This window comes from Zootoca vivipara, chromosome 16 (genome assembly GCF_965207765.1).
Source record: "Zootoca vivipara chromosome 16, rZooViv2.hap1.1, whole genome shotgun sequence".
Taxonomy (NCBI): Eukaryota; Metazoa; Chordata; class Lepidosauria; order Squamata; family Lacertidae; genus Zootoca; species Zootoca vivipara.
The window spans coordinates 9,212,286-9,232,548 of record NC_142599.1 but is presented as its reverse complement, the minus strand read 5'-3'; the positions used below and the strand labels follow the sequence as shown (position 1 = coordinate 9,232,548).

The following is a 20,263-nucleotide window of genomic DNA, read 5'->3' as shown; positions in this document are numbered from 1 at the left end:
GGATTTCTGTGCATGCTCCAGGACACTCAGCCAAGTTGCCAGAATTTTTGTCAGTCAAAAGGTAGCTGCTGCACTCTTTAGACACAACTTCTGCTGAAATTGCTGATAAATTTGCCCTGGCTTCCTCGCGCTTTGAGACTCTCTGATGTGGGGACTGGAAAAGGCCTGCCTGTTTGAGCACTTGTTAATTTATTTGAGCACTCCTTTGGAAACAAGCAGGTATGTGCTCTTTGCAACTGGGCATATTTCCAAATGTGAATTCAGCAGAAAAACAACAGACTGTGAAGCATTAATGTGCCCCATGCGCCCCTGGCTCTGGAATTCATGTGCTCCCATGCCAGAGAGGTTTGATGAGGTCAATTTCACTGCTGAGCAAATTTGATGGTTCCTTTCCCCACTTAGGCCAGACAGGTCCCCCACGTGTCTGCTTTGAATGTTATGGCCCACCATTAAACTTGCATGCAGGACCAAATGTCCCATCCACATACGGCAGAAAGAGCAGGCTGCATTTCCCCTTTTCTCTCCCAATTTGAGCTCCACCTGAAAATCATGTGGCAGAAGTCACAAATGCTTGCAAATCCATGCCCTGCTTAATTCACAGAGTGCAGAAGGGTAGTGAAATTATTAAGCCCCACCCCCGGCAGCAAACGTAGAAAAAGAGCCACCAAGCACCTTAGAAACCAATGGATTTATCATGGCAGAACCAGTCGTAGGGCTAGAGAGTTTGGGATTAGAGCATTCTGCACATCTGATAAAAAGCACAAATCCACAGGGTTCCCCCCAATCAATCTGTGGGGAATTTGATGCCCCTCCCCCCTTCAGCCTGGGGGGGGGGGTGTTTGCAGAAAAAACAAATCTCTTGGCTTTGTTGCTATACAAAGCTTAATAGAAATGATAAATGGAGATGATATGAAATGGAATTACAAATACAGAATGTATACAGAAAAGGGGAAATAGAAATTTGAATATATGGTAATTCACACAAAATCCAGTAAAATAGGACTGATTGAATGATTCGCAATTGGATATGATTTGCATGCTGATTAGCAAATGGCAAGCACTGGCAAAGCAATAAAAGGGACTAACATATTCGATAATAATTTTTTATTAATTTTCAGTTTCAATCCAATAATAGCCTCATTATAACAATACCAAATTATAATACAATTACTAATACCAATTGTTCAAATACAAAATTCTATAATTTAGGTGGCCTCCCATGTGCAAGAATTGATGGTTGATGATGATGATTTCTGTGTTCCAAAATCTTATGAATTTCAATTACATTCCGGTCAAAAAAATAATCCCTTATAAAACAACTGCACTATTCACTCCATAAATAAGAAAGGATGGGAAGAGTCAGCTCTAAGTTTCCATCATAAACCTTTTGCAAAATAGTTTCCCTCCCTTTTTCCTTTTTTTTGCACGCACACTTCTGTTTAATGTTATCGATAATATGGATCAGGCTTGGTTTCCAACTGCCTCAACCGTTCCTCATAAGGCTTGGTTTCCAGACCCTTCATCATCCTGGTCACCCTCCTCTGCTCACTTTCCAGCTGCTCAATATCTTTCTTCCACTAGCCTGCACCGACTGGCAGCAGCTCTCCAGGATTTCAGGGGGGAGGGGACACATTCCCAGCCCCCAGGACGGAAGACCTGCATGCCAAGCAGATGGTCCAATCCTGCGCTATGGAGATGCCTAGCCTGCCTTGAAGGATGTGGGGGTGGTCTCCCTTGGGGAATGGGGCTGCAGGAAGAGGGATGTGAAAGGAAGATGCAGCCCAGCTGCAGGCGGAACAGCAGGTGCCTCCGAGTTCTGACAGAGGAGCATCACCACTCAGGAGGGGCCAGGCAAAAGACAGGGCAGGGCAGGGGACAGAGAAAGATCTGAAAATTGTTAACATTATTTTGCCTCAAAAGATCTCACGGAATTTTGGGTTTCCCGTTCCTTAGGATATATGATCTACTCCCTGTGTAACTCCACGTGCTTGAGTCTCGAGCTGATTGAAGGCAGAGACGGGATTTCACCGATTGGTGAAAAGAAGAAAGAGAACTGGAAGAGCATGGAATAAAAACAAATATTTTTTAATGGATTTTGAATAATTGCACAATAAATTGTTACTGTTTTGAATTTCCTTGTGTTATTGTCTTCCATTGATCTGGACACTTTTGTTGTTGTAGCCTAAAATAGCATTAGCATTTTTTTTGCTGCTGCATCACTTTCCGGTTGACTTATGTTAAGCTTATGGTCCACTAAGATCCCTACATCCTTTTCCCTACCAGCAAACCAGGTGTCCCTCATCTCATATTTGTGCAGCCCTCCCTTGTGACTTCTCTTGCTTCTCCTTTAAAAGCCACTGACTTGCAGGCGGCCATTGTGGGTTTGTAGTGAGGCGAGGAGAGAGAGAGGAGTTAGTGGTGATTGGTGGCGAATAGGAGAGGAGAGGAGTTTGGTTTGTTGTTATTTTTCCGGTTTCTTATTTTGATTTGATTTCTTACTTTTATTTGATTTCTTACCTTTATTTGATTTATTTGATTTATTTTGATTTTATTTGATTTTAACACTTTTATTTATTTATTTTCTTTTATTTTTTGTTCTTTATTATATTATTTTTTTGTTCTTTGTTTTTTGTGCACATCTGTGCATAGTTTGTATATATTTTGTACATAGAGTAGTTAGGGTTAAGTGTAGCGTTAGGGCGGGGGTTAGGTGTAGACTTAGGGCAGGGGTTGGGGTTGGGGTCAGATTTAGGCTTGGGTGGGCATTTTAGATAGCTAGTTACTTTAGTGAGGAGGGTGGGATATTTTCGTGGACGAAATGGGCAGGCTGTAAGTAGCATTCCTTCCCTTTCTCTTCATCTCCGGGGGGGGGGGGGGTGAGTCCTGGGGACACCATTGATGGAATCTTTCAAGGCGTTGGAGATGGCGTTTATAAGTGGTTCTTGTTTCAGAAGCCTACAGCTGGATTGGTAGCACAAGAGCCTAGACTGAAACGCAAAGGACTAGTTTCAATGGACCAAGAACGGTTTTCATGGCTGGTTCTGACTTTTCCCTTTTCTCAGTGGGAATTCCTATTTGTAGAGCAGAGGCCACGGCTGGTCGGCAGTTGTAGTGCCTGTGTGCTTTGTGCGGGGGGCGCTGTTTAGCGGCGCTCCTTGGTTGCTATTGGACAGTTACTTGGATAGTCTGAGCAGATTGGTTGAGCGCCTTATTTACGGGAGCCTTTGGAATGGAAAAAGGAAAGGACTGTGTCAGGATGATGTGTTTTGTGGGGACATTTGCGGAAGTGAAGCTGTTGATTTGGGCTACAGTTGGAGGGGGGTACGGTTCCTGTTGGAGGGCAACCCCCCCCCTTTCCATAAATTCTGGTAACATTGTTAATGAATGACCCAAAGCTCTCCCCTCTCCACATACGTATTTCTGTTCTGCCCATTTGGTGGTGGTTCCCTGTCTTCTCCTGACACCCCTCCTCACACACAAGAATTGGGGCTGCCGGCGTCTGAGTCTCTCTCTCCGCTCATCTCTTCTAGGATCAGGTGCTTAAGGCGCCTGTTTCGGCGCTGCCACAGGGTGGCCCCCCAGCAAAGCCCAGAGCAGCCCGTGGCGCCAGGTGAGCAAGTGGCCCTCCTTTGTTGGACAGAGAAGGGCAGCAATTGGCATGGGGGGGGAGCTAGTCAAAAGATGGAAATAGCCAGATGGCTGAATCTGACCCAAGCTCCATTGGGCCAGTGGCTGGAACCCCCTCCCCCCAGCGGCCAACCCATTTTGTGGGGTCCAATGAATGAAGCAGGGGGATGGGCTGGGGGGCATGGCTGGGGGGCAATTGAAAGCAGGAGGGGCACCTTCCCTGGGGAGCCACATTCTGGGGGAAAGAGGCCAGGATTGGCCCCCAAGGCCTGGGGATGTCCCACCTCTGCAGTAGGACTTGGAATCCAGGAGAAATCTCTTGGAATAGGCTTGCCAGGGGCTCAGGGACAGACTCACCTGTTCGCATGTCCTTCTTTTTGCAGTTCTGCGGTTCCACATCCCTTCCCCAGGGGTGAGTATTGCAGAAAACCAGAACAGGGACTGGATCCCTCAGACCTGCCCCCCACTCTGCACTCTCAGATGCAGAGAAGCCCTCCCCTCACAAGGAACTGACAGCCTGACTTTTGCATTTCAGCTGCTCGAGGATGAGCAAGTATACATCCTCGGGGTCATCCAGAGCTGCCAGGCAGCTGAGCTCAGGGGGCTGCGAACCCTGAAGTGCTCCATGCAGGAGACGGCCAAAGCCATTCTGGTGAGTGAGGGGTGGTGTGAGGGACCCCCGCAGGGAGGTGGGGGGAAGGAGGGCCTTTAGGGAAGGGGTTGTTCATCTGCGGAGAGGAGGACCCTGCCGCCTTAGGGTCCCCTGGAAAGCCAAGCCTGGTGTTGGGGGTCGGAGTTGTCCTCTGGAGGCCCCAGAAAGAGCTGATTTTCCTCTGTTCTCTTCCAGGATATCTTGGGGCCCATGGAGCACTTCAGGGATCGCCCCCTGACCCTGGCCCTTGCCTTGGAGGCCCTCCTCCAGCTAAGGTGAGTGGGGTCTTTGGGATGGAGGGTGGGTGGGGGGCAGAACTCCAGGGGAGACTCGGAGGAGGAAGCGTCTAACCCTCTCGCTTTCATCTCTGCAGTACCATGAGGCCCAAATTCAGCTGTGACATGATCAGTGCGATCCTCCATAGGACCATGGAGGCAGTTCTTCAGGGCCCAGAAAAGGAGGAGGAAAGAGAGGTATGTCCTTTGTCTTGAATTCCCTTTGCATGGCTCTTTCTTCTTCATCATCATATTTCACCAACATTCAAACTCTCTTCTCTCTTTTCCCGCAGGAGCTGAAGCGCCACTTCCGTCTCCTCCTAGGAAGTCTCCTTATGGAAGCCCCCAATCCTGGCACCCTCCTGCAACTTTTAAGCATAAGTGTCCCGATGGCATCAGGGGTGGTTTTAGGGTTGCCCCCCCCCATCCCTTACCCAACGGGCTGCCCCATTTCTGGGGCACAGAGCCTGTTTGGCCCTCAATTTGGTCCAAGACCAGACTGGCCCCTGACTCTGAGACGCTCTTTCCTCCTGCAGGACTTGCGAGGATACGCCCTGGGGGAAAGTGGGGAGGCTCAAAAACAAGTGGCCAGCGGCATTTCGTTGCTGCTGGCCGTTGCCCGGAAATTTCCCCACCTCCAAGTAAGTAGCTCGCCTTCTTCTATTCCTTCCTTTGTTTTCTTCCATCCCTCCAAGAGCACATCCGTGAGAGACCTTTAACGCAGATGATGCGATGCGTGTCACTGGGGGCCAGGGTGAGGCCAGAGGCTTTTCTTGCCCCCTTTCCTGCTGCTGCCCTTCCACCTTTGCCCAGGAGGCTGCAGGACCCAGGGAAGTTCTCTGGAACAAGGGATTGGGCCCAAGACAGAGGGAGACCCGTCCTTCCTGGCTTGGCGCTGCTTCTGTGCTCTCTTGCTCCCAACTGATCCTGATTTTTCTTTCCTCTGCAGATGACGGTAGTTTGTCCGGACCTGGCCTGCTTCCGCCTGAAGCCGAAAGAAGGTCAGCCCCACACCTTGGAGACAGCGAACTACCTTATCCCTTATTTGCCCAAGACCCACCTCCAAGGTCTTCTTTCTGGGAGTCCTGCAGCACCTGCTCCCTGCCTGGCAGGCCTTTCCCACCTGCCCTGGGAGGGCAGCGTCCGGACTGACTCCAGCTACATTTCCAACCTTGGACCTTTGACTGAAGGATGGGGGCGGGAAAGGCCTTTGGAAAAATCTCATTTTCATTTTCATTCTCATTCTCTTCCATCCAGATGACATCATCATCGAAGACTTATAGGTAGTGTGGACTTCGGGCTTTCAGCAGGTAAGACTTTCTCAAAAGCCCACCTGTAGTTAGAGATGCCCTGTTTCATTTGTGAAGCAGGTACTCCTGGCGTCCTTTTTTCTCTTGCAGGTGACAGAATGATGGCAGCAGGACCTCCTTTTCCATATTTTCGTGGGGGCAGAAGTGAAGCAGTGGCTGTGGGCCCAGATCAGGTAGGGGGAAGCTGCCTTGTAGGGACAGAGGCCAAGGGGTGGGGGCACAAGGCTGAGCAGTCAGAGGGAGAAGAGGCCAGGGAACCAGGGGAGGGTCTCAAACCCTCGGTGAGTGAGGGACTTTCCCCTCTGTCAGAGAACAGGCTCCGGCAGATGGAGCGGATGAGATCTAGAGAAAGCTGTTTGTGCCTTGGCCTCTTTCCACCCTCTGTCCCTGGGAGGCGGAACTAGATGGCATTCTAAATGGAGGGGGAAGAACCGTTGAAAGGCAGTTGGGAGTTGGCAGTTGGAGTAGAGTGTTAGAGAGGGATGCAGGAGCTGTATTAACAAGTCTGTGTTATATGAAAAGAAGATATGTGCTTCTAAGAACCAGAGAAATTCATGTTTATAAGTTAAATAATAAAGTTAAATGTGCTTAAACCTTCACTGACTCGGCAGTGTTTCAGTACCTTCAGAGGTGTGACAAAGAGGCGAGAACAAAGCTTTCCTGTGGAAAAGGAAACTGTTTGCTTTTTCTCCTGGGCTGGTTAGCGAAAGGGCTGGTTAGCGAAGCCAGAGGAGCCACATAGTTGCCTAAGGGAGAGGCACATTGTAGCAGTAGGGATCCCAGGGAGGGAGACTCCACTGGCGGCAGTAGGTTTCGAACGCAGTGCCTGAGGTACTCTGGAGTCAAGTCCAATTTGGACACTGGAGGTTTTTCTCCTGTTTGTAGAGAAGCACAGGGAGAGCCTCTGTTGCTAAAGCAGTGAGGGGTGGGAAACAGGGGATCCCTCACATGGGTTTGATGGGGCTCATCCCCCCAGAAGGGAGCCCATGGAGGAGAACTCTGATTCTAAACCTCTGCTGCCTCATGGGATGGCTTCAGGAGAAGGAAAGGCTCCAGAGTAAACCCTCCACAGAGGCAGTGTGGAGTCCCTAAGATGGTTGGATGGCATTTTGTAGACCTCCTTCTGCAGCCAAGCTGGGGCCTTATGCCTTGCTCTTGTTTCCTTTGGACCACCTCAGGGAGGCCGAGAGAGAGGGGGGTCTTGTCTTGCTGCCTGGGCACAGGGTGGCCACCTTTGTTTTGGCGAAAGACAGGGCAGGGCAGGGGACAGAGAAAGATCCGAAAATTGTAAACGTTATTTTGCCTCAAAAGATCTCACGGAATTTTGGGTTTTCCCATTCCTTAGGATATATGATCTGCTCCCTGTGTAACTCCACGTGTCTCGGTCTCGAGCTGATTGAAGGCAGAGACGGGATTTCACCAATTGGTGAAAAGAAGAAAGAGAACTGGAAGAGCATGGAATAAAAATAAATATTTTAATGTATTTTGAATAATTGCACTATAAATTGTTACTGTTTTGAATTTCCTTGTGTTATTGTCTTCCATTGATCTAGACACTTTTGTTGTTGTAGCCTAAAATAGCATTAGCATTTTTTGCTGCTGCATCAGTTCATGGTCCACTAAGATTATGGTCCACTAAGATCCCTAGATCCTTTTCCCTACCAGCAAACCAGGTGTCCCTCATCTCATATTGGTGCAGCTGATTCTAACTGCCAACGATTGGCTAGAGGTCCTCTTTGCTCGCCACCAGGGAGTGACCACATCGCAGTCAGTGCTGTGGTCCCTCCGTGTGGCATTAACACAGTTCAGTGCAATCGCCTGGTGACAATCCAGTCCCGCTGGTGCCAGTGACCTGACATCTAAGATGTCTCCAGGACACTGAGTGTTTTGCCTTGGTAGAGCATAACATGTTCGTGACGCAGAGGCTGTGGTATGAGCACAGTTCAGGTAGCCTTTCTCCATTCTTGTTCAGGCTCCCGATTCCAAGGGGGCCTCTGCGGTTATCCCAGCTGTGATGAACTCTCCCAGCAGGAATAGTAATAGTAATAATTTCATTATTTATACCCCACCCATCTGGTTGGGTTTCCACAGACACTCTGGACAGCTCCCCGCAGAGCACAAAAACAGAATAAAACTGCAAACATTAAAAACTTCCCCAAAAAAGGCTGCCTTCAGATGCCTTCTAAATGTCAGATAGTTGTTTATTTCTGTGACATTTGCTGGGAGGGCATTCCACAGGGCGGGCACCACTACCGAGAAAGTGTTTGCAGGCTCCTGACATCCTGGTCCAGGTCCTCGCAGAACTTGTGCTTGATCTGCATATCAGAGCACACAGAGCGCAAACACTCAATATGTTAACCGGAATGGAGGTAGTAGAGAGATGGAGAGAAGATGGAGAGAGATGGAGAGACGGCAAGCATTCTGATCCCTCAGCTGGCAGTTCTATCACAGGCAGAAGGGAGTCCCTTGCTGCAAATCTTACGCCGTGAATCTTCAGGATGCCCTCCTTGCCGCAAAAGGTGTAGGGTGTAGTTCTCTCTGAGGCTGCCATTCGAAGCAAGTCTTGGATCCTCCGTTCTTCCTTCCCCCCGCCTGGCAGATCCGGCCTTTGGCTCTGTCGGGCAGCGGGAGGGAAGAACGGAGGACCCATCGGATCCTCCGTTCTTGCTTCCCCCCGCCTGACAGATCCGGCCTTTGGCTCTGTCAGGCAGCGGGAGGGAAGAACGGAGGACCCATCGGATCCTCCATTCTTCCCTCCCCCCGCCCGCAGATCCGCCGGTGCGGGGGTGTTTTGCAGGCTGCGTTCCCCTTGGCTTGGGGAAGGCAGCCAGCGAAAACATCCCCGCATCGGCGCGCTTCGGCTCTGTTTCGCCGCCCCCCCTCCTGCAAAAGCAGGCTTGCTAGCCGCCGTTCCAACAGCGCCTAGAAAGCCTGCCCAGGTGAGGGGGTGGGCGGCGGGAGCAGGGCCCAAAAGGGCTCCTTTCGGGCACTGCTCCCTCCGCCCCCCTTTGCAACAGCAGGCTTGCTAGCCGCTTGCTAGCAGAAAATTCGTCTAACAGGGCATTCGTCTAGGGAGGCACCACTGTAAAGACCTACGTGGGCTCCCAGTACGTTTCCGAGCAGAATTCAAAGTGTTGGTGCTGATCTTTAAAGCCCCAAACGGCCTCGGTCCAGTATACTTGAAGGAGCGTCTCCACCCTCATTGTTCTGCCTGGACTCTGAGGTCTAGCGCCGAGGGCCTTCTGGCGGTTCCCTCGCTGGGAAAAGCCAAGTTACAGGGAACCAGGCAGAGGGCCTTCTCGTTAGTGGCACCCACCCTGTGGAACGCCCTCCCACCAGATGTCAAAGAACAACAACTACCAGACTTTTAGAAGATATCTGAAGGCAGCCCTGTTTAGGGAAGCTTTTAATGTTTGAGGGATTACTGTATTTTAATATTTTGTTGGAAGCCACTCAAAGTGGTTGAGGAAACTCAGCCAGATGGTCGGGGTATAAATTATGATGATGATGTTATAATGATAATGATTTTATTTATACCCCTCCCATCTGACTTAAGGCTGCCGGAGCCACTCTGGGCTGCTTCCAACATACATAAAAACAATAAACATTTCGCACTTCCCTATAAAGGGCGGCCTTCAGCTGCTTTCTAAAGGTTGCAGAGTTACTTGCTCTTCTTGGCTCCATGCCCTCCCAACATTTCTCCGATGAAAATAGGGACCATCGTAAGGAGAAGCGGGACGTTCCGGGATTAAATCAGAAACCAGAATGGCGCCTGTAAATCCAGGACTGTCCCTGGAAAGTAGAGTCACTTGGAGGTCCTGTACTCTCTCACACACACCCCTGCAGTGTCAACCAACAACCCACAGCTGAGGGTCTTTCTTAAGATCAGCTGAATTTATTTTAATTTTAAACCAGATCATACACCTCAGTTTGTAGAGCACGAGACTCTTAATCCCAGGGTGGAAGCCCCATGTTGGGCGAAAGGATTCCTGCATTTCAGGGGGTTGGGCTAGATGACCCTTGCGGTCCTTTCCAACATTACAAGAGCAGTTTAAAATGATGCTAAGTTACCCATTCCAGTTTACGAAACATGCTTCCATTCAGAGACCAGAAGAGAGGCAGAAGTACGAATGGCTTTCTGCTGTAAATGCCAGCAGGCAGACACAGTAATACAGAGTTTTGCTGCTTAGCAAGAGATTTGGGGAAGCTGCTACCGTTCTTCACTGCGATAAGATTACACACTGAGTACTCATTTCCCGTTTACTGTGTAAGCAAGTCAGCCAGGCCATAGCATGAGCACCTGCCTGCCATCTCATCCGAGCATCAACCAGGTGAAGTCACTAACATCCGGGGGGGGGGGCCTAAAGCAAATTCTGGGACTCCAGAATCCACAGATACCTGCACAGTTTCTAGCTCAGGTGTGGGGAACCTCTGGCTCTCCAGATGTTGCTGAACTCCTGCTTGCTGGAGTTGACAGGAGTTGCAATCTAGCACCTCACTAGAGGAAAAGGATTCTGCATATGCTCAGGAACACATTTCTCCTGCGGTCTTTGAAAGGCTACACCCCCCCTTGGAGGTCAAGGATTTCTGTGCATGCTCCAGGACACTCAGCCAAGTTGCCAGAATTTTTGTCAGCCAAAAGGTAGTTGCTGCACTCTTTAGACACTTCTGCTGAAATTGCTGATAAATTTGCCCTGGCTTCCTCGCGCTTTGAGACTCTCTGATGTGGGGACTGGAAAAGGCCTGCCTGTTTGAGCACTTGTTAATTTATTTGAGCACTCCTTTGGAAACAAGCAGGTATGTGCTCTTTGCAACTGGGCATATTTCCAAATGTGAATTCAGCAGAAAAACAACAGACTGTGAAGCATTAATGTGCCCCATGCGCCCCTGGCTCTGGAATTCATGTGCTCCCATGCCAGAGAGGTTTTATGAGGTCAATTTCACTGCTGAGCAAATTTGATGGTTCCTTTCCCCACTTAGGCCAGACAGGTCCCCCACGTGCCTGCTTTGAATGTTATGGCCCACCATTAAACTTGCATGCAGGACCAAATGTCCCATCCACATACGGCAGAAAGAGCAGGCTGCATTTCCCCTTTTCTCTCCCAATTTGAGCTCCACCTGAAAATCATGTGGCAGAAGTTACAAATGCTTGCAAATCCATGCCCTGCTTAATTCACAGAGTGCAGAAGGGTAGTGATATTATTAAGCCCCACCCCCCACCCCCGGCAGCAAACGTAGAAAAAGAGCCACCAAGCACCTTAGAAACCAATGGATTTATCATGGCAGAACCAGTCGTAGGGCTAGAGAGTTTGGGATTAGAGCATTCTGCACATCTGATAAAAAGCACAAATCCACAGGGTTCCCCCCAATCAATCTGTGGGGAATTTGATGCCCCTCCCCCCTTCAGCCTGGGGTGTGTGTGTGTTTGCAGAAAAAACAAATCTCTTGGCTCTGTTGCTATACAAAGCTTAATAGAAATGATAAATGGAGATGATATGAAATGGAATTACAAACAATACAGAATGTATACAGAAAAGGGGAAATAGAAATTTGAATATATGGTAATTCACACAAAATCCAGTAAAATAGGACTGATTGAATGATTCGCAATTGGATATGATTTGCATGCTGATTAGCAAATGGCAAGCACTGGCAAAGCAATAAAAGGGACTAACATATTCAATTTTTTTTCATTTTCCGTTTCAATCCAATAATAGCCTCATTATAACAATACCAAATTATAATACAATTACTAATACCAATTGTTCAAATACAAAATTCTATAATTTAGGTGGCCTCCCATGTGCTAGAATTGATGGTTGACGATTTTATTTCTGTGTTCCAAAATCTTATGAATTTCAATTACATTCAGGTAAAAAAAAATCCTTTATAAAACAACTGCAATATTCACTCCATAAATAATAAAAGGATGGGGAAGAGCTTTGCCCTCAAATGTTTTGTCACAGATTTTCCAAAGGTCATGTCTCTGCTTTATGTGGTTGCGACAAAAGAACGACAGAATCTCTCCAGCATATAATGTTCCACTGCCCCTTATACAGTGTGGCCCGTGCAAATATATTGAATTCAATAATTCAGGAAATTGCGGATAAACCATCAGAGTCCCATCTTGCACCCCTTTTGCAAGACAATGAATGACTCAAACAGAACTCTGCCGGTGGCAAGGTTCGTAACCTCAGGTCTTTCCCACAAGAGACGAACCGGAATGCTGCACGATTATTGAAACCTTTTAATATATTATTTTATTCTATTACTTCTCGGCAATTTTACACACATATATAGATATTCGACTGCGTTCACCCCAAATGGTTGTGGTGTAACTTTTACAGAGATGCTACCTCTGTTTGTCTTTGTTTTGTTTCTGAACTGCAGTTTTTTACTTTTTGTGTTTGATGTACTTCACTTGTGTGGGCTTTTAGCCGCAATAAAGAATCTATCTAAGGATGGGGAAGAGTCAGCTCTACGTTTCCATCATAAACCTTTTGCAAAATAGTTTCCCTCCCTTTTTCTTTTTTCTTTCCTTTTGCACGCACACTTCTGTTTAATGTTATCTATAATATGGATCAGGCTTGGTTTCTAACTGCCTCAACCGCTCCTCATAAGGCTTGGTTTCCAGGCCCTTCATCATCCTGGCCACCCTCCTCTGCTCACTTTCCAGCTGCTCAATATCTTTCTTCCACTAGCCTGCACCGACTGGCAGCAGCTCTCCAGGATTTCAGGGGGGGGGACACATTCCCAGCCCCCAGGACGGAAGACGTGCATGCCAAGCAGATGGTCCAATCCTGCGCTATAGAGATGCCTAGCCTGCCTTGAAGGATGTGGGGGTGGTCTCCCTTGGGGAATGGGGCTGCAGGAAGAGGGATGTGAAAGGAAGATGCAGCCCAGCTGCAGGCGGAACAGCAGGTGCCTCCGAGTTCTGACAGAGGAGCATCACCACTCAGGAGGGGCCAGGCAAAAGACAGGGCAGGGCAGGGGACAGAGAAAGATCCGAAAATTGTTAACATTATTTTGCCTCAAAAGATCTCACGGAATTTTGGGTTTCCCGTTCCTTAGGATATATTATCTACTCCCTGTGTAACTCCACGTGCTTGAGTCTTGAGCTGATTGAAGGCAGAGACGGGATTTCACCGATTGGTGAAAAGAAGAAAGAGAACCGGAAGAGCATGGAATAAAAACAAATATTTTTTAATGGATTTTGAATAATTGCACAATAAATTGTTACTGTTTTGAATTTCCTTGTGTTATTGTCTTCCATTGATCTGGACACTTTTGTTGTTGTAGCCTAAAATAGCATTAGCATTTTTTTGCTGCTGCATCACTTTCCGGTTGACTTATGTTAAGCTTATGGTCCACTAAGATCCCTACATCCTTTTCCCTACCAGCAAACCAGGTGTCCCTCATCTCATATTGGTGCAGCCCTCCCTTGTGACTTCTCTTGCTTCTCCTTTAAAAGCCACTGACTTGCAGGCGGCCATTGTGGGTTTGTAGTGAGGCGAGGAGAGACAGAGGAGTTAGTGGTGGTTGGTGGTGATTGGTGGCGAATAGGAGAGGAGAGGAGTTTGGTTTGTTGATATTTTTCCGGTTTCTTATTTTGATTTGATTTCTTACTTTTATTTGATTTCTTACCTTTATTTGATTTATTTTGATTTGATTTGATTTTAACTTTTATTTATTTATTTTCTTTTATTTTTTGTTCTTTATTATATTATTTTTTGTTCTTTGTTTTTTGTGCACATCTGTGCATAGTTTGTATATATTTTGTACATAGAGTAGCTAGGGTTAAGTGTAGGGTTAGGGCGGGGGTTAGGTGTAGACTTAGGGCAGGGGTTGGGGTTGGGGTCAGATTTAGGCTTGGGTGGGCATTTTAGATAGCTAGTTACTTTAGTGAGAAGTGTGGGATCTTTTCGTGGACGAAATGGGCAGGCTGTAAGTAGCATTCCTTCCTTTTCTCTTCATCTCCGGGGGGTGGGGGTGGGGGTGAGTCGTGGGGACACCATTGATGGAATCTTTCAAGGCGTTGGAGATGGCGTTTATAAGTGGTTCATGTTTCAGAAGCCTACAGCTGGATTGGTAGTACAAGAGCCTAGACTGAAACGCAAAAGACTAGTTTCAATGGACCAAGAACGGTTTTCATGGCTGGTTCTGACTTTTCCCTTTTCCCAGTGGGAATTCCTATTTGTAGAGCAGAGGCCACGGCTGGTCGGCAGTTGCAGTGCCTGTGTGCTTTGTGCTGGGGGGGCGCTGTTTAGCGGCGCTCCTTGGTTGCTATTGGACAGTTACTTGGATAGTCTGAGCAGATTGGTTGAGCGCCTTATTTACGGGAGCCTTTGGAATGGAAAAAGGAAAGGACTGTGTCAGGATGATGTGTTTTGTGGGGACATTTGCAGAAGTGAAGCTGTTGATTTGGGCTACAGTTGGAGGGGGGTACGGTTCCTGTTGGAGGGCAAACCCCCCCCCCTTTCCATAAATTCTGGTAACATTGTTAATGAATGACCCAAAGCTCTCCCCTCTCCACATACGTATTTCTGTTCTGCCCATTTGGTGGTGGTTCCCTGTCTTCTCCTGACACCCCTCCTCACACACACGAATTTAGATAGTTAGTTACTTTAGTGAGGAGGGTGGGATCTTTTCGTGGATGAAATGGGCAGGCTGTAAGTAGCATTCCTTCCCTTTCTCTTCGTCTCCACAATGCCTTTAAATAAAACGCCCTACATACATCACATTTGTGTCACAAACTGGGAGGTTTTTCTGGTGGAAACCTGAGTATCAGGTTTGTCCCAGTCCCTCCCTTGACCTCCACCTTACACCTTACACCCATTAAGTAAAACAAAGGAATATATATATATATATATATAGATATGTTCCTGTTTCCTAGCCAAGTTGAGTGCCCCCTATTGTCCTGGCCAAGTCCCCAATCCATATAGGTTGGATCCACTCTTGTCCTTGAGATGGCTAACTGTCTGGCTCTCTAGGTCCTGGCATGGCCGTAGCTCTTGAACCCAGAGCTCCTTTCTCTCTCTGCCAGCCCTTCATGTTCTGGGCTGCCTCTTCCGGGCTCTGGTGATGCCCCTTCAGGTCACTGAACTGCAGAGAGATGGAAGGAATTTGTCACAGTGGGCTGGCAAGGATTGATTAGGCTCCACATACATATTTCTGTTCTGCCAATGCAGCGGTGGTTCCCTGTCTTCTCCAGACACCCCTCCACACACACAAACATTCCCCCGAAGAATTGGGGCTGCCGGCATCTGAGTAGCTCTCTCCGCTCATCTCTTCTAGGATGAGGTGCTTAAGGCGCCTGTTCAGGCGCTGCCACAGGGTGGCCCCCCAGCAAGGCCCAGAGCAGCCCGTGGTGCCAGGTGAGCAAGTGGCCCTCCTTTTTGGGACAGAGGAGGGCAGGAATCGGCATGGGGGGGAGCTAGTCAAAAGATGGAAAGAGCCAGATGGTGCATTGGGTCCATTGGGCCAGTGGCTGGAATCCCCTCCCCCCAGCGGCCAACCCATTTTGTGGAGTCCAATGAATGAAGCAGGGGGCTGGGCTGAGGGGCATGGCTGGGGGGCAATTGTCAGTGGGAGGGGCACCTTCCCTGGGAAGCCACAATTTGCCACCAAGGCCTGGGGTGTCCCACCTCTGTAGTAGGACTTGGAATCCAGGAGAAAACTCTTGGAATAGCCTTGCCAGGGGCTCAGGGACGGACTCACCTGTTCGCATGTCCTTCTTTTTGCAGTTCTGCGGTTCCACATCCCTTCCCCAGGGGTGAGTATTGCAGAAAACAAGAACAGGGACTGGATCCCTCAGTGGGGGGGCAGAACTCCAGGGGAGACTCGGAGGAGGAAGCGTCTAACCCTCTCCCTTTCATCTCTGCAGTACCATGAGGCCCAAATTCAGCTGTGACATGATCAGTGCGATCCTCCATAGGACCATGGAGGCAGTTCTTCAGGGCCCAGAAAAGGAGGAGGAAAGAGAGGTATGTCCTTTGTCTTGAATTCCCTTTGCATGGCTCTTTCTTCTTCATCATCATGAGCAATTATAAATCCTCGGGGTCATCCAGAGTTGCCAGGCAGCTGAGCTCAGGGGGCTGCGAACCCTGAAGTGCTCCAAGCAGGAGACGGCCAAAGCCATTCTAGTGAGTGAGGGGTGGTGTGAGGGACCCCCGCGGGGAGGTGGGGGGAAGGAGGGGTTTTAGGGAAGGGGTTGTACATCTGCGGAGAGGAGGACCCTGCCGGCTTAGGGTCCCCTGGAAAGCCAAGCCTGGTGTTTGGGGTCGGAGCTGTCCCCCGGAGGCCCCGGAAAGAGCTGATTTTCCTCCTCTGTTCTCTTCCAGGACATCTTGGGGCCCTTGGAGCACTTCAGGGATCGCCCCCTGACCCTGGCCCTTGCCTTGGAGGCCCTCCTCCAGCTAAGGTGAGTGGGGTCTTTGGGATGGAGGGTGGGTGGGGGGCAGAACTCCAGGGGAGACTCGGAGGAGGAAGCGTCTAACCCTCTCGCTTTCATCTCTGCAGTACCATGAGGCCCAAATTCAGCTGTGACATGATCAGTGCGATCCTCCATAGGACCATGGAGGCAGTTCTTCAGGGCCCAGAAAAGGAGGAGGAAAGAGAGGTATGTCCTTTGTCTTGAATTCCCTTTGCATGGCTCTTTCTTCTTCATCATCATCATATTTCACCAACATTCAAACTCTCTTCTCTCTTTTCACGCAGGAGCTGAAGCGCCACTTCCGTCTCCTCCTTGGAAGTCTCCTTATGGAAGCCCCCAATCCTGGCACCCTCCTGCAACTTTTAAGCATAAGTGTCCCGATGGCATCAGGGGTGGTTTTAGGGTTGCTCGCCCCCCCCCCGTCCCTTACCCAATGGGCTGCCCCATTTCTGGGGCACAGAGCCTGTTTGGCCCTCAATTTGGTCCAAGACCAAAGCTGGCAAACCCTCATGGTCCAGAAGTGCCAGGAACTCTGTGGTGGGGACAGTGAGAGCCGCTTTGGCCCAGACTGGTCCCTGACTCTGAGACGCTCTTTCCTCCTGCAGGACCTGCGAGGATACGCCCTGGGGGAAAGTGGGGAGGCTCAAAAACTAGCGGCCAGCAGCATTTCATTGCTGCTGGTCGTTGCCCGGAAAATTCCCCGCCTCCGAGCAAGTAGCTCGCCTTCTTCTATTCCTTCCTTTGTTTTCTTCCATCCCTCCAAGAGCACATCCGTGAGAGACCTTTAACGCAGATGATGCGGTGTGTGTCCCTGGGGGCCAGGGTGAGGCCAGAGGCTTTTCCTGCCCCCTTTCCTGCTGCTGCCCTTCCACCTCTGCCCAGGAGGCTGCAGGGCCCCTGGAGGTCCTCTGGAACAAGGGATTGGGCCCAAGACAGAGGGAGACCTGTCGTTCCTGGCTTGGCGCTGCTTCTGTGCTCTCTTGCTCCCAACTGATCCTGATTTTTCTTTCCTCTGCAGATGACGGTAGTTCGGCCGGACCTGGCCTGCTTCCGACAGAATCCGGAAGAAGGTGAGCCCTACACCTTGGAGACAGCAAACTACCTTGTCCCTTTATTTGCCCAAGACCCACCTCTGAGGTCTTCTTGCTGGGACTCCTGCAGGACCTGCTCCCTGCCTGGCAGGCCTTTCCCGCCTTTGACTGAAGGAGGGGGGGGGGAAGGCCTGTGGGAAAATCTCATTTTCATTTTCATTCTCATTCTCTTCCATCCAGATGACATTGTTATTGAGGATTTATAGGCAGTGCAGACACCAGAGAGAGGCCAACATCCAAATGAACTCAGCAGGTAAGACTTTCTCAAAAGCCCACCTGGCAGGCCTTTCCCACCTGGCCTGGGAGGGCAGCGTCCGGACTGACTCCAGCTACATTTCCAACCTGGGACCTTTGACTGAAGGATGGGGGCAGGAAAGGCCTGTGGGAAAATCTCATTTTCATTCTCATTCTCTTCCATCCAGATGACATCATCATCGAAGACTTATAGGTAGTGTGGACTTCGGGCTTTCAGCAGGTAGGACTTTCTCAAAAGCCCATCTGTAGTTAGAGATGCCCTGTTTCATTTGTGAGAGAAGCAGGCACTCCTGGCGTCCTTTTTTCTCTTGCAGGTGACAGAATGATGGCAGCAGGACCTCCTTTTCCATATTTTCGTGGGGGCAGAAGGGAAGCAGTGGCTGTGGGCCCAGATCAGGTAGGGGGAAGCTGCCTTGTAGGGACAGAGGCCAAGGGGTGGGGGCACAAGGCTGAGCAGTCAGAGGGAGAAGAGGCCAGGGAACCAGGGGAGGGTCTCAAACCCTCGGTGAGTGAGGGACTTTCCCCTCTGTCAGAGAACAGGCTCCGGCAGATGGAGCGGATGAGATCTAGAGAAAGCTGTTTGTGCCTTGGCCTCTTTCCACCCTCTGTCCCTGGGAGGCGGAACTAGATGGCATTCTAAATGGAGGGGGAAGAACCGTTGAAAGGCAGTTGGGAGTTGGCAGTTGGAGTAGAGTGTTAGAGAGGGATGCAGGAGCTGTATTAACAAGTCTGTGTTATATGAAAAGAAGATACAGTGGTGCCTCACTAGACGAATTTAATTCGTTCCACGGGTCTATTCTTATAACGAAAAATGTGTCTAGCGAATCCCATAGGAATGCCATTGATATTTTTTTTTAAAAAAAATTGCCCATAGGAACGCATTAATTGAATTTCAATGCATTCCTATGGGAAACCGTGATTTGCTAGACGAATTTTTCGTAAAATGAATTTGTCTAGCGAGGCAACCTCCGCTAGAAAAATCCTTTCTTTAAGCGAAAATTTTGTCTTACGGGGCGTTTGTTAAGCGAGGCACCACTGTATGTGCTTCTAAGAACCAGAGATATTCATGTTTATAAGTTAAATAATAAAGTTAAATGTGCTTAAACCTTCACTGACTCGGCAGTGTTTCAGTACCTTCAGAGGTGTGACAAAGAGGCGAGAACAAAGCTTTCCTGTGGAAAAGGAAACTGTTTGCTTTTTCTCCTGTCATACAAAGGGCTGGTTAGTGAAGCCAAGGGAGCCACCTTGTTGCCTAAGGGAGAGGCAAACTGGAGCAGTAGGGATCCATGGGAGGGAGACCCCACTGGTGGCAGTAGGTTTCGAACGCGGTGCCTGAGGTACTCTGGAGACAAGACCAATTTGGACACTGGAGGTTTTCTCCTGTTTGTAGAGAAGCACAGGGAGAGCTAAAGCAGTGAGGGGTGGGAAACAGGGAATCCCTCACATGGGGGGGACACGTATACCCCTAAACATTTTGTGAATCTAAGTTTGGCCTCATTGAGGGGCAATATTTCAATATGAGCAGGAAAAGGAGAGTACCCCCCACATATTTTTAGAAAATAGCACTGCCCACAAGGATGCAGAATGATCCCTGAGAGCCTTTCTTTCTCAGGGAGGCTGGTCTGCTTTGGTGCTCTTGACCCCATGGGTTTTCCATCCTTCCTGAATCCTTCCTTTCCTGGTCCTACCTGACCCAATCTTCCCCTCATCCTTTCCAGGTCAGGTTCCTGTTCCTACCCTGGCATCCAGCTTGCCTGCCCATCACAGAGACTATAGAGTGGATCTCCTTGCTTTTAACGCTCTTCTCCAGAGAGGCATTGGTGAGGCTAGATCTGGTGACAGGAAGAAGAAACAGAACTCAAAGAGAGATCCTCGAACCCATGTTAACGAGCCATGTTAATGGATTGAGGGGAAGCTGAGAGCCTTTCAGAGAATCCCAGGGCCGGACACAGACTCCCATCGCCTAGAAGGATGGCTGCTCTGTGAACTGAGACAACCAGTTGCGATGCTGAGCCGCCCTGGCTCACCAGAAGTCGAAGCAAAATAGAAAAAAAATCCTTCAGTAGCACCTTAAAGACCAACTAAGTTTTTATTTTGGTATGAGCTTTCGTGTGCATGCACACTTCTTCAGTATCTGAAGAAGTGTGCATGCACACGAAAGCTCATACCAAAATAAAAACTTAGTTGGTCTTTAAGGTGCTACTGAAGGATTTTTTTTCTATTTTGCTTCGACTCAGACCAACACGGCTACCTACCTGTAACCAGAAGTGGGAGGAAATGTCCAGCCAGGGGCATAGCTAGCTCCTCTGGTACCCAGTGCGGCGGGGGCTGCCCCCACGATTCTTGATTGGGGACTGCCGCTGCCATCCTCGCGTGGCGCCGGGGGAGTGCCCCCCGCCCGCTGTGGGTGCAAGTGTCGACCGCCAGGGGGTGAAAGCATCACCTGCCGCGTGCATTTGCACGATTGCGGGCAGATTTTCACGGCGACAATCATGCTGATTGCTAAAATACGACCTCCGGGGGTGTGAGCACCGCAACTCTGATCCGCCCGGGGGGGGGGGATTTTATCACCCTCCTTAGGAATGACACCTGGAGCGCAGCGCTCCTCACGCCCCCATGTT

At 49.3% G+C, this 20,263-nt stretch overlaps 1 protein-coding gene and 1 long non-coding RNA gene across 4 annotated transcripts; both read left to right on the top strand.

Annotated features, from left to right (window-relative positions):
• Window positions 1–108: 108 nt before the first annotated feature.
• On the top strand, window positions 109–19,705 carry LOC118075723 (uncharacterized). 3 transcript variants are annotated; one of them, XM_088659594.1, is made up of 12 exons: window positions 109–219; window positions 3,531–3,610; window positions 4,011–4,039; window positions 4,163–4,279; window positions 4,475–4,554; window positions 4,653–4,752; window positions 4,848–5,195; window positions 5,504–5,555; window positions 17,568–17,640; window positions 17,810–17,862; window positions 17,957–18,039; window positions 19,361–19,705. In XM_088659594.1, the coding sequence occupies exons 1-9, from the start codon at window positions 146–148 to the stop codon at window positions 17,591–17,593; spliced, it is 906 nt and encodes a 301-aa protein (XP_088515720.1). In that variant the 5' UTR covers window positions 109–145; the 3' UTR covers window positions 17,594–17,640; window positions 17,810–17,862; window positions 17,957–18,039; window positions 19,361–19,705. The 3 variants fall into 3 exon arrangements, with proteins under 3 accessions (XP_088515720.1, XP_060125789.2, XP_088515721.1); XM_060269806.2 differs by lacking the exon at window positions 19,361–19,705 and having other exon boundaries at window positions 17,957–18,813; XM_088659595.1 differs by lacking the exons at window positions 17,568–17,640; window positions 17,810–17,862; window positions 17,957–18,039; window positions 19,361–19,705 and adding exons at window positions 5,812–5,864; window positions 5,955–6,037; window positions 7,210–7,385.
• On the top strand, window positions 15,486–17,495 carry LOC118078545 (uncharacterized). The gene is made up of 7 exons (XR_009556897.2): window positions 15,486–15,636; window positions 15,748–15,847; window positions 16,205–16,284; window positions 16,383–16,482; window positions 16,581–17,069; window positions 17,315–17,366; window positions 17,458–17,495. It is a non-coding gene; the product is annotated as an uncharacterized LOC118078545 (long non-coding RNA).
• Window positions 19,706–20,263: the final 558 nt, after the last annotated feature.